Genomic DNA, 17,310 nt, shown 5'->3' with positions numbered 1-17,310 from the left:
AGTTACCACCCCCGGCTACTTAAAGGGATAGTTCACCCAAAAAATTAAAAATCTGTCATCATTTACTCACCCTCAATTTTCTCTAAATGTGTATGAGTTTCTTTCTTCTGTTGAGCACAAAAGATGTTTTGAAGAACATTGGTAACTAAAGAGTTGACAGCAACCATTGACTTCCATAAAGGAAAAAATACAATGGAAGTCAATGGCTAATGACAACATTTTGGATAGCCCAGTATTTTGTCTTGAGCATCAGTGAATGTTTGCAGTTTTGCTCATTCAGGTGACAACACTCAGTATTGATAATTAAAAATCATGCGTATTATAAATTAGCAGTACTAAATAAACACAAAATGCATTTTTTTTTTTTGTAATCTCCCATTTTAGATTATTAACATTTTGCAGTTATTTCAAGGCTGACTTCAAGAAATGACAATAAATAAACAATCAAAAACAAAATTAAAAAACAAAAATATGCAAGAGCTATAACAAGTATCGGTTGGCCTAACGCAGTACACTTAGCAATTTCTACCGAGTGGAAACCAAAATATGCTAAGAGCTATATTCATAGTATACGGTTATAGAGTCTATCCCCTGCAAGTATATTATATGGGACCAAGAGAGAATTCAAACAAGTAGGGGACCCTAAAAACATCAGCTGCACACCTGCAACAAAAACATATAGCGGCACCCCTGCAAGTATATTATATATATGCAAGTATATTATATATATAGCCTATATATATAAATCCTTGCATAGTTCTATAAAATATAACTTAAAAGAAGGGAACAAAGTAGATAGATCATTTAGTAGAAAAAGAACAGCCTTTACCGAGAAGCTAGTGTTTCAGATGCCCCTTTTAAAACAGAACCGCAGGACAGAAGCACGCCACTTGGTGGCAAGTGCCAGAGGATCAAGCGTATTTAAAAATAGGAAAAGAACACATTTACAAATAGATAACCAATGGTGCCAGAATGTAAATTTTTTATGTCAAATTACTATTCTGTTCAACAAACAATAAAAAAAAAAACAATTACAACAATTATTTCAAACTACCAATAAATACAATAAACAATGCCAAGTAGTCTGTTTTTGCTAACAAAACTGCAGAAATTTAATTACGAATCAAAGTAAATCCTTTTAAGTATTAAAATATCCTTTAAATGCATTTTATTTAAATCTAAAACAATTTAATTAAGAAAAACCATATCAACTTCACCTAAACAAAAACAAAATTAAAATCAAAAATAAAACTATAAAATAAGAACAAGAAAAAAAAAAACTGACCAATAACAACAACTGCAAAAAAAAACTGCCCCACCGTTATCAAAATGTCACCCAGTCCTGAATGGTAGATGGCCAGGCCTCAAGACCAAAAATGGCCCTTCGCCATACAAAAACTTCCTGCGTCTTAGACCAGCTAGTAACCAGCTTGCAGTACTTAAACTGGATTTCCAGCAGCGCCAGAACACAGAAATATGTGACCCTGGACCACAAATTGCATGGGTCAAACTTATCAATTTTTCTTTTATGCCAAAAATCATTAGGATATTAAGTAAAGATCATGTTCCATGAATACATTTAGTAAATTTCCTACCGTAAATAACACATACTCAATTAATAAAACATTAATTTAATTAAGCAACACCTTTTCATTCAGGTAAGGGGAGCGTTAACGTGACGTCATTGCTTCCCTGCAACGCTTGTAAGTCCCCCGTAGCCTTACCCCCATCGCCCCCAAGGACTTTGGCACCCCCAGTGTCGGCGGCTCTCGCCTGCTGCTGACTACACAATCCAACATGGAGTAACGAGAGATGGGGCTCCTCTTCGAGACCAGCGCGCAGGAGACGCGAGGCGAGAAACCGTCGATATAGCCACCGGGATGTCGCATAACGCGAGGATTAACCAGATGCATTGCAAACCGTGACGGATAAAGTGCAGTGCGCGGAGAAAGAACGAGAATAAGGAACGCCGAGACGGATTTGGGGGAAACTCGTTGATGCACTGGACTTTAAAAAAGGCGAGGTGGAAAATCGAGACGACATGAAGCCCGAACGCTGCGTGCCCGCGGTGGGATATTATTTCTATTGTAGGTGAAACGTGGGGAAACATGACTGAGGAATCGCACCCAGACGAGTGAGTATCCACTTTTTGCGAAAACGACGCATGTGGACGCGAATTGAAATCTTATCCCGTGTCCAAGAATGCGTTCCCGAGCTCAGTCAGATGCCGGGGATTCGTGCATGCGCTTCGGAGAGAGACGCAGGAGATGTTAATGCTAAGAAACAATGCAGTGTCAAAGGGATTTGAGTGCTGGGCCCCTGCTGCAGGGCTCTGGACTCAAAGCGAGAAGTGGGGAGGAGGAGGAGGGGCCCGAGCGGAAACATTTTGTGGAGGGATCCTTTACTGAATACTTTATATCACGTCGACTCTAAAGGCGAATTAGCGCTCCGAGGAAGCGAATAGGCGACTGCAAAGTTTATAAACGCACAACGCTTGAGCAACGAGCCCGTTCTTGGCGTCTTTCTTTGTGGTGGTCTGACATACCATATCCGCCATTTCTTTTTCGTGAATCGCTCTCATTTGCATACTGTCCTTCATTCATAAAAATACAGACGGGGGCGCGCGCGCAGCAGAGAGCGCAGAGCGCCTCAGAGCTGTGCTGATGTCACGGCAGGCCCTATAGCATATATAGGCCTATATGTGCTTTTAAATGTTACATTTAATCAGACAGTCTCCTTTTTTTGTTACAAGAAACAAAACCGAATCATATAGACCGTATACTTGTTTAGCGAGTATATTGCACTGTTTGAGTGTTTTCTCTTCTTTTTTGCCACATTCTTCTCCCTAATATAATATAAACACTCATATCACAGTAGTTTGACTCAAGCAGATCAAGTCTCGCTAATAGCATTAGAGTCGAGTTAAACGGCTCGTGAACTTACTGAGCTCTTTAGGGGCTTAAAAAATGAAAATCATTAAAAAACAATCATCATTTAGTCTGTCTTTTATGCCGGAATCATTATTTATAAAAATTTTATATAAAACTATATCGTTAATGATAATATAATTAAAATTAAATGGTAATGTAATGACAATTATTAGTTTTAATAATTACTCTGAAGCAATATCATTTAGAGGAGACTGGTGTTGTAACTTTTTTCAACGTATTTAACTATAATGCAATGCTGTAAAATACTGTACAGTATTACATATAACTAATATTATTAATTCTGAAGCAATGTAATTTAGAGGAGACTGGTGGTGTAACTTTTTTCAAAGTATATAACTATAATGCAATGCTGTAAAATACTGTACAGTATTACATACAGTATTATAACCTGTGTAAATCAATGTAATGTGTTGTTGTTAGGCTACTCCTGTTGTAACGCCAATTGAAAAATAGACATTTTATATTCTGACAGGCAAACATTTCTTACATGTGTGCGTGTTTGTTTTTAAAAAACTTTTGTGTGTGTGTGTGTGTGTGAGACCATTTCTGAACTTGTCATCTTTTTTTTTTTTTTTTACTGAAACATCATCTTTGTAGGAATGGCTTTTGTGCAAAAGTTGCATATTTCATTTAAAAATTAAATAACTCCACCAAACTTTCATTTAAATGACAAAAAAACCCGAAGCTGGTGGGGAATTTTTCTTATTTAGATTTATGGCACACTCACGCCCGTTTGAGTAAATACGTGTGTCACACTGGGATGTAAAGGCCCATATAACAGCCCGAGGTTGTGAAATGTTGACTTTTATCTGCGGAGGGGAGGGCTGTGGGCTGCTCCAAAATGGGAGTATCTTTCAAAGCACTCGCTCAAGGAATACGAAACAATGGTGAGAGGATTAAACAAAGATCCGGCGGAAGTGAAAGAGGTGGGTGAAGCGCTGAAGCGTAACTTCGCTGTCACGCCCCTCGATTGTTGGATTCTCAATGACGTGCCAATAATGAATGGATTACTCTGCACAATTCATTCCAATGAAATCAAACCCTTCTACTTAACATAACACTCACACCCCTTGTGTAGTCTAAACCGTTATGGCCCCAGGTATCACGGGTCTTAGTTTCATGTCTTGCATGTTGGAAACATATATCTGGATACTTCAACAAAACATAGAAAAGTCTTTTGCAAAGCAGTTGCAAAACAAATGTTACACAAATTATAAAATCTAAATAAAACCAAACTACCCAAACCCCAAAACACAAAATCTCCCAAAAACCTTTTAAAAAACACCTAAAAAAAAATTTTGAAAACACACTTAAAGAAATAGTTCACCCCAAAATCTAAATTCTGTCATTTACTCACCATCAAGTTGATTCCAAACCTGTTAGAGTTTCTTTCTTCAGTTCTTCACAAATAAAAAGAGATTTTGAATGATATTGGTAACCAAACTGTTGACGGTAGCTATTGACTTAGAATGGAAAAAAATAATATAGAAGTCAATGGCTACCGTCACTCCAACACATTCTTCAGAATATATTCTTTCGTGCTCAACTGAAGAAAAAAACCCTTACAGGTTTGAAACAACTTGAGGATGATTAAATGACTTGTTTTTTGGGGTGAACTATCCTTTTAAGATTGTGAAATGTGATGCTTGGTTGCATTAAATGTGTATTTTTTATGCAGATTGGTGTCTTGTTATCTAATGCAATGACATCCATGCAATTTAATTGTGACTTAAGGCTCTGTATACATTTTGGAGGCCATTGTAACAACATGCTAAACATATTAATCACAAGACCTGGAGTGGTCGGACAATTGTCAGACAGTTTGTTTTAATTTTTGTATTATATGAAAGTGTTGTTTAAAGACATGGGATTGGACATCACTTTTGTGCTTTATTTTTACATGAATCCATTGGCACCCACTTTATGTATTTTGAGTTCGCTTAAATGATACTTTCTTAATAGGCTAATAGATGTGCTTGGAATTAGTGTTGTTCTTGCTACTTCCTGTGCTTTATTGCAAATGTCCTCTGGGTCATTATGTCTTGTGTCATGATGCATATTTGCTTTCGCAGTCACATAAGTTCCATTATTCAAAATTAACTGGATAATTCAGGTTCACTGTGACTGAAAATTTAGAGAACAATGTCACTGTTTGGGAATGGCAGGTTTAAAGGATTATAAAATTAAAATCCTGTCATTATTTACTCACCCTTATTTCATTCTGTTGAATAAATGAGGGCAAGATTTTTGTTTTGGTTGAACTATTCCTTCGAAAGATTTCAGAGTTTTCTGGAAACTCTGGTATGCTGTTGTTTGTCTGGCTCTTTTTGGCTTGGAATGTGAGTTCCTCAAAAACGTGCTGAGCAAACCAGTGGCTCCCCATTGTTAATGACTGTAGCCTGAAGGTGTGTGTACATGCTCACGTGAACTAGCTGGCGCCCAGACCTCAGACCCGGATGCCCTCTCCAGCCTCTGGGCGCTTGGGGAGGGGAGGAATGCGATCTATATTGATCACACCAGCGTGACCTATATGCAGCCCCATTATGGGTCAATAATATCTGAAAGGGGACGAGAGTGACATTGAGGTAAAGTCAGTCCAGATGAACCCTCTGCTGGTTTCTCCATAGTTCTGATGGATTTACAGTAAGGATAAGGATTGATTTCCCAGCCAGCCGCTCACTGGAAGTGTGAGGGGAGTGAAATGCAAAATGAAGAGACTGTAGCGCTGTGAAGGGAATTAAGTTTTAAAGAGTGGAAGAAGATTGGAATGAAACGTTTTTCCTTTGTATGTTGTTCAGTGTGTGGGAGACAATGGTTGCTATGGCAGCTGCATATGTCATTGCATTGTGTACACTGTGAATTAGCCACTTTCACGTTTACATTGAATCATTTAGCAGATTTAATCCAAAATGACTTGCAAAAAAAAAATTGTACATGATAATCGATATATATATTTTTCTTCCCCACTAAAAATCTATCAAACATAATACATATATAAGTAATCATATTGCAGTTCATATTTTTGGAAAGTCATGAGTAGTTTTATCTGTTTATGTAGACACAAAGAGATTGTATATGCATGATAAATCTGAAAGTAATTTTACAGACTCCGGCTAAAACTCAGGATGAGATAAAGAGGAAATGAACTCATGTTCTTGTTGTTTACGTTTATTTCTCAACATACATTCTTAAGCGATGTGCTAAAGTTTTTTTAACTTAAGTCCCTGTGTGAATGTTACTGCTTGTGCCTGAAAATCACTATGTTCAGTGCTGGATACAGTTCCTCTAAAGGAATAGTTCACCACAAAGAAAAATTAGCTGAGAATATGCTCACCCTCAGGCTATCCAAGATGTTGATGAGTTTGTTTCTTCATGGGAACAGATTTGGAGAAAATGTAGCATTACATCACTTGCTCACCAATGGATCCTCTGCAATGAATGGGTGCCGTCAGAATGAGTCCAAACAGTTGATAAAAGCATCACAATAATCCACAAGTAATCCACACCACTCCAGTCTATCAGTTAATGTCTTGTGAAGTTACAAGCTGTGTGTTTATAAGGAACAGATCCATCATTATACTGTTTTAATTTTAAACCATTGCTTCTGGCCAAAATATTGGCGTCCATAATCCATCACATTGTTTCTCCAGTGAAAATGTCCATCCCTTGTCCTCTCACATCAAAATTCACAGACATATTTGTTTAGAGCTATTTAGAACTGTTTTTGCTTGTAAACCGTGCTTGAGCTCTTCATAATTCTCTCCCGATTTAGATGAGACAACTTTTTACTAGAAAAAGCAATATTATGGATAGAGGGCTTTTATTTTAGCTAGAAACAAAGGGTTGAAGTTAAAACATCTGAACAATGGATTTGCTTCTTACAAACACACAACTTTTCACTTCACTAGATATTAATTGATGGAGTGGAGTGGTGTGGATTATTGTGATGTTTTTATCAGCTGTTCGGACTCTTATTTTGACGGCACCCATATATAATTATAAAACACCCCAAATGTACTAAATGTGACAAAATTAAACAATAACATCTGGGATGGCCTGAAGGGGAGTGTATTTTTTAGTGAACTATTTTTTTAACCAACTGTATCACAAGATAATCCCAAAAATGCCACGTAGCAAATGTGGCAAAATTAAACAAGAGGCTTCATTATTGTAAGTTTTTGTATAACTGTTAGTGGACTTAAATGCTTTGAAGTCAAGCAATCTATATTTTCTTGATCAAAAATGGTTGACATTTCCATTCTTTACAGAGGTTTTTTTTTTTTTTTTTTAACCAAGGGAGGCATCTGAGGGAAATATGAGGGTGATTTGGCATTTGTATTTAGACACTTCGGCTACACTTTAAAACATTTTTTTAGGCATGAGGTGTGAAGCAAGTATGTATGAAAGTTGAAGTAATAAATCAGCTGTTCTGATGTTGACTGGTGAATTCATTCCAGCATTAATATGAAGCAAAGATGAGCCTGTAGATGTGTGTTAAGTTCCCATGCTCTGCTGCAGTCAGTATGTAAATTATGTTCTGAGAAATCCTCATCCCAAGTTTTGCATTCGTTAAACCTTCTGTCATATTTTGCACATGGTTGCACATAAACTAGGTTCAGCATTTTGGACGGCATTATCATATCTATGCATAAGGCATATCACTGTCTTTAAACAACGACCGGAAATCTCATTAGCATAACGAACATCGTCCTCTTTAAGATTTCAGTAGAAACCTCATTTGCAATGCAGAGCTGTCATTTTAAAACCAAGACATTTGACATCACTGAACCAATAAATCATAATTTTTATTGAAAATGAAAGTCCGATCAGGCTATACCTAGGTTGCTGATATATTATCATAAGTTTTGACATCATTGAACCAAGAAGCGCAGAAGGTTCATTTGAGAATCGCAAAAACCGCTTACTAACATTCAAGCAGCATATTTGTATTTATAAATATTTTATATTTTTGCATTTTATATATTTTTTTAAATATTAATTTTCTGGCTGTCTTGATTTTTTTTTTTTTAGTTTTACTACTTTTTAATATATATATATATATCATGTCATGAAATTTGAAACCATTTGAAACTAACTTGTCATGTCATGAAAAGGTCAAAATGTCTGATATATTTTATATATATAGAAATGTATATAATCTGAAAATATACCAGACATTTTGACCTTTTCATGACATGACAAAAGTTATTGAAAATGAAACTTTAAGATATGTACACTTTTAAGGTGTAAGGAAAATGTTTTTATTTCTTGCTTAATGGTTACACCACTTGACATTTATAATCAATAATTCTGAATTTATATTGAAAATGAAACTTTACCATTAGGTCCATTAGTTAACATTACTCAATGCATTAACTAACAATAAGAAGAAGATTTGTTACAATGTTTATGTTAATTAATTGTAATAGTGTTTAGTGTCAGTTGAAGTTAGCTCAGGTCCATTAAAAAATATTAACAGCAGTTAACTAATGTTAACAAATGGAACCTTACTGTAAAGCTTTACCATAAATGGTTTAAAAAAATGCATGAAACCAACATGAACACAAAGAGTAACTTTCACATGTGTTTTAAACTAGACGTCTTCTTTTAATCATCTCTGACATTCTTATTTGTCATTGCACCACATCAGAACATCCTTCTGTCTCTCCCTGCAGTGACAGTTACATAGTGCGAGTGAAAGCTGTGGTGATGACGAGGGATGAGTCTAGCGGGGGTTGGCTGGCTCAGGAGGGCGGTGGTCTCAGTCGAGTGGGTGTCTGTAAGGTGGTCCCAGCTGACCTGGAGCTCCTGGGACGGAACGGCTTTCTCATCTTTGGAGAGCGACTCAAAGACAAGCAGGTTAGAGAGCTCTCTACGTGTGCGAGTCTCCAAAAATCTGATTCTTCAACCCTAAAAATTGTGTTTGTGTTGATCAGGTGATCCTGCAGTGCTTTCTGAAGAAGGATCTGGTCTACACTAAAGCCACGCCCACTTTCCATCACTGGCGAGTGGACAACAGGAAGTGTGGCCTGTCTTTCCAGAGCCCCGCTGACGCCCGAGCGTTCGATCGCGGCGTGAGGAAGGCCATCGAGGACCTCACAGAGGGTGCGTGGATCCGTGAGGAACATGAGAATGGTTTAATGTGAAACAAGTTGACTAAGATTATAACATGAATCCTTTTCCCCCCTCCAGGCTCCACTACTTCTTCCTCCACACTACAGAATGAAGCCGAACTGGGTGATGATGATGTTTTCACGGTGAGTCTCGGACTAGAGCCTCTACATTCATGTATTTGCCCTCAAATGGCTTAAAAGGATGATTTATTATTTATTTTAAATCAGAGGAACCATACTTTCAGTATTTTCTTTAATATACCCCACTTTGACAATCCTTAGTAATAAACATCAAGATTTACTTGCATAGATTGCTTTAATATGACAAATGCCATCTCTTTGTGCACATTTTTGAGTGATGAAACAAATTGTTGAAGTGAAAAAATTAAAAAATTATTAACAGAAACAAAGAAATCAATAAACAAAACAACTGCTTAACTTTGTATCACACTTTGTATAAAACAAAAAATAATATTTAACACTGTAACACAAAACCAAAAAACCAATCTTAGATTTATACATCATCTGAAAGCTGAATAAATAAGCTTTCCATTGACATATGGTTTGTTAGGATATGGCAATATTTGGCCGAGATACAACTATTTTAAATCTGGAATCTGAGGGTGCAAAAAAATCTAAATATTGAGAAAATCACCTTTAAAGCTGTACAAATGAAGTTCTTAGCAATGCATATTACTCATCAAAAATTATGTTTTGATATATTTATGGTAGGAAATGTACAAAATATCTTCATGGAACATGATCTTTACTTAATATCCTAATGATTTTTGGCATTAAAAAAACAAAACAAAAATGTTGACCCATACAATGTATTTTTGGCTATTGCTACAAATATATTGTTTTCTGGTCGAGCAAGTGAAAACCCAGCATTGTTCTGTTAAACAACATATCAACAGCGTGTTATTATAATCTTTTTTTCTATTCAATTAACCCCTAAAAAAAAATCTGTTTTGTCAGTTCACATTACAGTACTGTTAAATTAAATGGTTTTGTCAAGTGTGTGTGTGTTTGTGTGTGTGGGCTGTGCTCAGGAAGTGACCTTTGCTCCCTTTCGTCCTCCTATAGCTCCTAACTCAACACAACAAAGCCACGCCAAAGCCTTTAGATACAAGAGTCTGTTTATCACACGCATGCATTCAGAAACTAAATTATACAGAGTAAAGATACACGAGTGTGTGTTACGTTTGGTTGGACTTCAGGCTTTAGGTGTTCAGCGATCAGCGTTTGCCATGATCTCTCAGCAGTGGCGTTCCTCTAATCGCTAACTTTAGAAGTTTATGACTCACAGCTATTCATACAAGCCCAGCCAGACACTGATTATTACTAATCAGGAGTAGTCAGTCGCTCCTAAGTTTAGAGAGGGAGAGATGGGATGTGTGCGGCAGGTTTAGAATGGGCAGCAGCTGTTGGATGTCTAATTCCCTCTGAGGTAAAGTCTAAAGTGATAATTAGCACAGCCACAAATACATTTCCATCCAGACATTACACTCACACTCACAACTCTGCATGTACTTAGAATGCATGTAGTATGAATTTACACTTACATACACACTCGAGACACTTTCATCTATCTATCTATCTATCTATCTATCTATCTATCTATCTATCTATCTATCTATCTATCTATATCACTATAGTAAAAATGTTTCGTGTTGTAGTAATCTTGTTGAAAATTCTAATATTTGTATATTATAATTAACTGTATTATAATTAACAAATAAAAAAGTTATGTAATAAACGTAAGAAATAAATTATAACATATTTATAAATGAATGGTATAAATGATCTTATAATTTATATTTGAATACACCACATATATTTTCTTTTATTTATTTATTATTATTATTGTTTTTTTTAAATAATAATTAGGGTTTTTTGTAAATATAATGTATAAATCAACTTTTTTATGGTGAATAAAATGACTATTTACAGTAAAATATTGTACATACTGTGAAAGTAAAATGAACATTTTAAGTAAAAAAAAAAAAAGTTTTACAAGGCAATAAATGTTCTTTAATGTTAAAATATTGGTAAAATAATTTTTGTTTGGTTGTTTTTGTAAAATCTTTTAATTTCTGGTTGAAAACATAAAATAATGTTCCTAAAAGTCCAAAAAGATCATCACATTTGCATATATTTTATTTTAAAGGTAATTTCTTCTCGTTTTCCTATGTTGTGCATTTTGGGGTGTTTGTTACTTTATGTTGTGTAGTTAATGTTTACTGCATTATTTAGTGTGTGTGTTTCACATGTGTCATCCTGATGCAGCAATTGCCAGATTTGTGCTGTAAATTTAACAAACGTGTTTTACAGTGTAGGGTAGATTTCAGTCTTTGCAGAAGAAAGGAGCCAGATGACTTAAGAAAGGCGAGCTGTGTTTGTAATCATCTCAAACACACAAACACACACACTCACACACTGCTGGCCCCACACACACACACACACACTTGAGTTATTGATGGCTTTGTGGCTCTCTGTCAACTTTTAAAGCAGATGCTCACACACAAACACACACACGCACACACTGCTGGCTCTCGTTCAGGCTCCAGGCTTCAGGAAGAGCCACAGGAAGGAGACAGTGTGGATTTCAGGGGTTGAAGGTCAGAGATAATAGTGCTGATGATAGTACTCAAGCACTTAATTTACACAAACCTTGCGCACCCATACACAGGGTCAAAGGTCAAGCAGAATGACCTGTGCTGTGTTGCTGTGGAACGTTTGAAATGCATTTATACAGATCCATTTCTGTTTTTATACAAACACTTTCTGCTTTTTTTCTGACATGGTGAATGTTAAATGTGAAGGGATGGTTTGATGGATTTCAATGTTCTATTTTTCTGCTGAATCCAAGTTATAATTAGTCTTATATCATGGTAACGTTATAAATCTCAACAAGGCTATTTTTGCTGGAAATTCTGTGAAAAATACAACTGTTTGACCCTCGTTCAAGAGCGGGGAGTCATTTAGTTTGTGCCACCATGATCCTGCCAACATGCTGTAATTGGAAAACAATTTCTATTCTTGCTCTCTCTGTCTGTCCATCAGAATGCCACAGACAGCTCGTCTAACTCTTCTCAGAAGAGAGAGACGTCCATGCAGACGCTCCACGCACCAATCAGCTTCTCCGAGCCCCACCACTGCATTCTGGGACATCTCTACGACCAACACAGACACTCTGACCGCTTCTACCTGGAACAGGTGAGTTAGTATGCATAATTTGTTTGTGCAAAATTTACTAAAGTTATGATGTCATCACAATGTACTGTTTTAGTGTACTTTGACTCCTTACCTGCAGTATATTATTTAGACTAAGGGACTAGCCACTAGGGACTAGTATATTGTTTCCATTTTTATATAATAATTTTTAAAGAATTTTAACTATTTTATAAATTTGTTTGAATCTTTTGACTTTTTTAAATACATAAACAACTTTATTTAAATTAAGTTTTGTTTTGAGAAATTAAATATAACCATTTTATTCATAAATAGATTATTTTAATGAAATTGTTAGATATATACAGTTAGAGATATAAGTATTAATTTAAAACCTATATTTTATATATATGCCTTATTTGTGTATTTCTATATGTGAAAATGTAATTTACTGAATTGTAAAATTCAGTATGATAAATTGAATTTGTAAATTGAATTTTTATTATTATTTTTAGAATTATTATAAAGTGTTATGTTAAAATAACGTAATAATTAATCAAAATCAATGTTCATGCAAAGTGATTGTTCTTGCAAACTGGGTTTTTCTCATTTTTGGATCAACAAGAGAAAAAGGGCTGAGTTTGATTCTTTTAAGGAATCAAGATTAAAGTATAGAACACTTAAGTATAGCAATAATAACTATATGATAATAACTTCTACATGTGAAAGATCATGGGTCTAATTTTAATCATAAAAGGCATCACAATGTTAAACTTGTTTTAGAGTGATATTATGCTTTTTAGTTCTCTTTATGCTTTAAAAATAACCAGCGGCAATATGTTATGCTGATTGTTTATCATAACATATTCAGATATGTGTTCAAGATCATCTGCTATCTGCTACCATTTCAGATATTTCTATCTAGATGTCTATCTATCTTGTGTTTAACTCTTTCTTTCTGCTGTACAGACGGTGCCCATGTTCCCGTGTTCCCGTCACGTAAGGTTTCACGAGGAAGAGGAGGAGATCGTACGGATTAACCCACGCGAACGCTCTTGGTTAACGGGCTACGAGGACTATCGCCACGCCACCACAGCGACACGGGCCAAACCTCTGCGGCCGGACGCCACGGACGCTTACGTTCACCTCGCCAAGAGCGAACCTCCCAAACACGACTACACTTACTCGTACCCACTCAGTGGGGATGGACACACTCCCCGCGACGGCAAAACGGGCATCGGCGGCGGCGTGGTCACCGGTCAGCCACGGGCGCTCACCGCCAAATGGCTGCCGCGACGCGTGGAGGACAGCAGAGAGCGCTTACGGTGCGTGTACTGTCAAAACATGTTCAGTCCGGCCGAAAACAGACGCGGGCGCTGCCAGGAAGCTCCGGACCCCGTGCAGACATGCATTCGCCGGGTGAGCTTCATGTGGTGCGCGGACAGCCTGCTCTACCATTGCATGTCGGACCCCGAGGGCGACTATTCGGACCCCTGCTCATGCGACGCCAGCGAAGAGCGCTTCTGCCTGCGCTGGCTAGCTCTCCTGGGACTGTCGCTGCTAGCGCCCTGCATGTGCTGCTACGCGCCGCTGCGAGCGTGTTACCAATGCGGCGTCGCGTGCCACTGCTGCGGCGGCAAGCACAAGGCCTCGGGGTAAGCGGGAAAACGTGAGCACACCTGCAGCTGGGAAAAATGACAAATTAAAATTGGAAGAACGAACTTATGGCTGCATTTGTGTTTCACTTTGTTGTTGTTTCTCCTTCCCACTGAATTTCAGAGGGTTGGTCCATTTTTGTTTCATTATCTCAATTTAATTGTACTGGACAGCTGTCCTGGTTTGTATTTTTCTTTGTTTTTAAAAGAGTAACCCTCAGCTTCCATTTAAAAGACTACACACTATAAATATTCATTTATATATGAAAAGTATATATAAATATATGTAGATATAAATATATAAATCCAGGTACTTTATATTTTTATGCTCATGTGCTTTGAAGGTTTGAATTGTAATCTTCCTTCCGTCTCGTCTGTGTTTAAATAAGTTTGTTTGATTTGATTTTACTCTCCCGTTAGCCTTTCGTTATGTCTCTCCAGTCAGAGGCGTCTCTTCTACTGTGATCCACTCCGTCTAGATAAGACAAACACAGAGGAATCCAAAATAGCTGACCTGTAGGATGGTAGATCTTGTGTGTGTGTGTGTGTGTGTGTGTGTGTGTGTGTGTGTGAGGTCAGAACGGATGTGGGAAATTACATTTTGCCAAATTGCCAATATTAATTCGCTGTGTGGAAGATGGGAAACACATTGCTGCCCAAATGTAAAGTATGTGTGTTAGCGAGTCTAATGTGCAGGTCATATTTTACCCCAAAATCAAAAGAAAACAGGCTTTATTTGGCCTATATTAGGAGCTTTTAGCATTGTGGCATTATTTTTATGACAGTTATTTCCCATCCAAAGTGTCAGTACTATGGAAGACCGTTTCCGGCACTCAATAAAAAAATAAAAAAGATAATTGCGAATTTTTATCTCACAGTTCGCAATTTTGAGTTAATATCTCACAATTTTGACTTTATAACATTATTAAGTCAGAATTGTGAGATATAAACTCACAGTTCTGAGAAAATGTCAATATTTTTTGTTTATATCAAATATTTTTAAGTTAATATCCCACAATTGCAAGAAAAAGTCAGAATCGCAAGATACAAACTCGCAATTCTGAGAAAAAAGTAAAAATTGCGAGTTTATATTTCTCAGTTTTGACTTTATAACTCACAATTGCAAGTTTATATATAAAAAGTCTCAATTACCTTTTTTCCATATATTACACTATAAAAAACTGCTTGTGAATTTCACAAATTGAATTGATAAAACATTCAAATTACAAACTAAAATAATCAATAAAATAAAACTTTGAAAATCATTTACAGTGCACCATAACAACATAACATAGTTACATGATTTTTATTACAAGAAAAAGAATACAGCAAATATTTCTATTATTTATAAATAGCATTTTTTCATATTCCAGTAGAGTACGTTGTTGTACTGCTGTAATAAATGAACGTGCTTGATTATCAAGAAAATAATATCACAATGCAGATACCTAAAAATGGGTTTTATTTTCAATAAGCAAAATTTTGCGGTTGCTTTTGGGGTGCGATATGAGCCAAGCATTTTCTTAAAAGGTTTTGTGAGATGTATGTCCCTGTTATCAATGTTTTGAAATGAAAACCAGCCTCAAAATCGATGTACCCCTCCTACAGGACGAAAAACAAGATGTCTTTTTTCTCTGCCTTTGTCTTAAGCACAACACAAACTAGTACAACCAACAAACAAGAAAAAACAACCAACTGAACACTGTGCAAGTTGTTGTCAAGTTCTCAAAATATATTTCCAATTGCTGGCCTATCAGCATCATCCTTCAAAACAACATCCAGCCAATCAGTGGACTGTGACAGCGTTGTCATGACGACTGTGATCCTATTTGTCAGCTGATGTTTTATGTCCTATTTGTGTCTCTATCTCTCTTTCTGGTGTCTGTCCTCCATCTTCTCCCCCTCTTCCTGTGAAAAGCTTTTGCAGTAGTACTATCTGACGCGTGACTAAAGAGGAGCAGTTTTATTTTTTTATTGGTGTCCAGGAGAGTGAGTTCTCTGTCTGTCTGATGCTCCTGAACAATCTGAGATTAAAAGAAAGTGCCTGAATCAGCCAGTGCGTCTCACGCCTTCTGTCCATCTCTAAATTTAACATTCACGCTCCTGTGACGTCTTTTACTCACATTTGGGACAAGGATGTTTCTATTACAAAAGATAAAACGAGGTGTGACACGATAACACGTCAGTTCTTGTTGAATCTCTTCCATATTAGTCTGGTATTTTCCTCTAAACATAAAAAAAATAAGCAATTCAAAATCAAATAAATTGTATTCTTTTTCATATAAAATCAAAAAAAAAAATTTTATCAATTTTCTCCATAGAGATATTCATATTTAGTAACAACATATGTTTTGCAAGCTCAGAAACTGTTAAATGTTGGTACAATGTCAAAAATTCTAAATGTATTTAAAAACTGTTCCCAACACTCAAACTATTTATATATTTGTATATATTTGAATATTTTGTAACAAATATATCAATAAAATATATTGAATATAAAAAAAATTGTATATAAAATGACATTTTTCAAATTTTCAATTATATTTTCCATATCTCTATATGTGTATTTGCACACATATATGCACATCAGTGTTTTTTGAGCATCAAGAGGATACTATTTTAGTTTTTTTATTATTATTTTGAATCAGTTTTAATTTTTATATTTTCCATTTTCATTTTAGTTAAAGTTTTAGTACTTTTGTATTTTTATATATGTCTACAGTTTTTATCCATTTTTGTTTCATTTTTAGTTATTTTAGTACATTAGGTTACTCTAAATTAAAATAAGAAAAGTTGCCTAGCTGAGATAAGTTTTATTTTATTTTAAGTAACATTTTCATTATAAAATAATACATATAAAAATATTCATTTTTATTTATAATTTTTTTATGGTTTTAATTTTCGTTTCAGTTTTAGTTAACTAGAATGACCCTGATGCACATACACATATTTATATGTATTATAAATTTGACTTAAATTAAACATTTTATTGTTGGGAATGATTTATACAATTTACAATGCTCCATGGGAAGAGCAGTTTGTGTCTTCATAATGTTCAATACATGTCTTTTTTCCAACAATTCTGCATCATATCAAAATGTGTAATGTCTTGTTCGTTTGCTACATTAAAACTCTATACGGAAGTCTTTTCTTTTAAATGCCTATGGAGAAAATTAATGTGAAAAATACTTCCGCAACCAAGGCATTTTTTAAAAAGTGATTGGCCACGTTTGCATGCTACTTTTGTCACATCATGCTCACCATTACCACATATACATTACCATATACTATATATTTTATATCAGCAACAAAACCATTCGGATTGGGTATTTTTTTATGTTGCACTTTCAATGAGGACAACTTGAGTCATGTCTGGTTTAGGTGGAAATAAAAGCCAAGAGACTGGAAAACAATGAT

General features: G+C 35.7%; 1 protein-coding gene across 1 annotated transcript; it reads left to right on the top strand.

Annotated features, from left to right (window-relative positions):
• Positions 1-1,764: 1,764 nt before the first annotated feature.
• spred2a (sprouty related EVH1 domain containing 2a) lies at positions 1,765-14,727 on the top strand. The gene is made up of 6 exons (XM_019119234.2): positions 1,765-2,134; positions 8,627-8,810; positions 8,888-9,056; positions 9,144-9,208; positions 12,131-12,283; positions 13,208-14,727. The coding sequence occupies exons 1-6, from the start codon at positions 2,109-2,111 to the stop codon at positions 13,895-13,897; spliced, it is 1,287 nt and encodes a 428-aa protein (XP_018974779.2). The 5' UTR covers positions 1,765-2,108; the 3' UTR covers positions 13,898-14,727.
• Positions 14,728-17,310: the final 2,583 nt, after the last annotated feature.

The sequence above is a fragment of the Cyprinus carpio genome, chromosome A1 (assembly GCF_018340385.1).
Source record: "Cyprinus carpio isolate SPL01 chromosome A1, ASM1834038v1, whole genome shotgun sequence".
Taxonomy (NCBI): Eukaryota; Metazoa; Chordata; class Actinopteri; order Cypriniformes; family Cyprinidae; genus Cyprinus; species Cyprinus carpio.
This window is presented reverse-complemented; position numbering and strand designations above follow the sequence as displayed.

Bases quoted from the DNA above. Each gene is read 5' to 3' on its own strand.
- spred2a (XM_019119234.2), top strand. From the start codon at position 2,109: ATGACTGAGGAATCGCACCCAGACGA. The intron at 9,057-9,143 runs GTGCGTGGATCC...TCCCCCCTCCAG, and splicing joins CATCGAGGACCTCACAGAGG to GCTCCACTACTTCTTCCTCC. The intron at 12,284-13,207 runs GTGAGTTAGTAT...TCTGCTGTACAG, and splicing joins ACCGCTTCTACCTGGAACAG to ACGGTGCCCATGTTCCCGTG.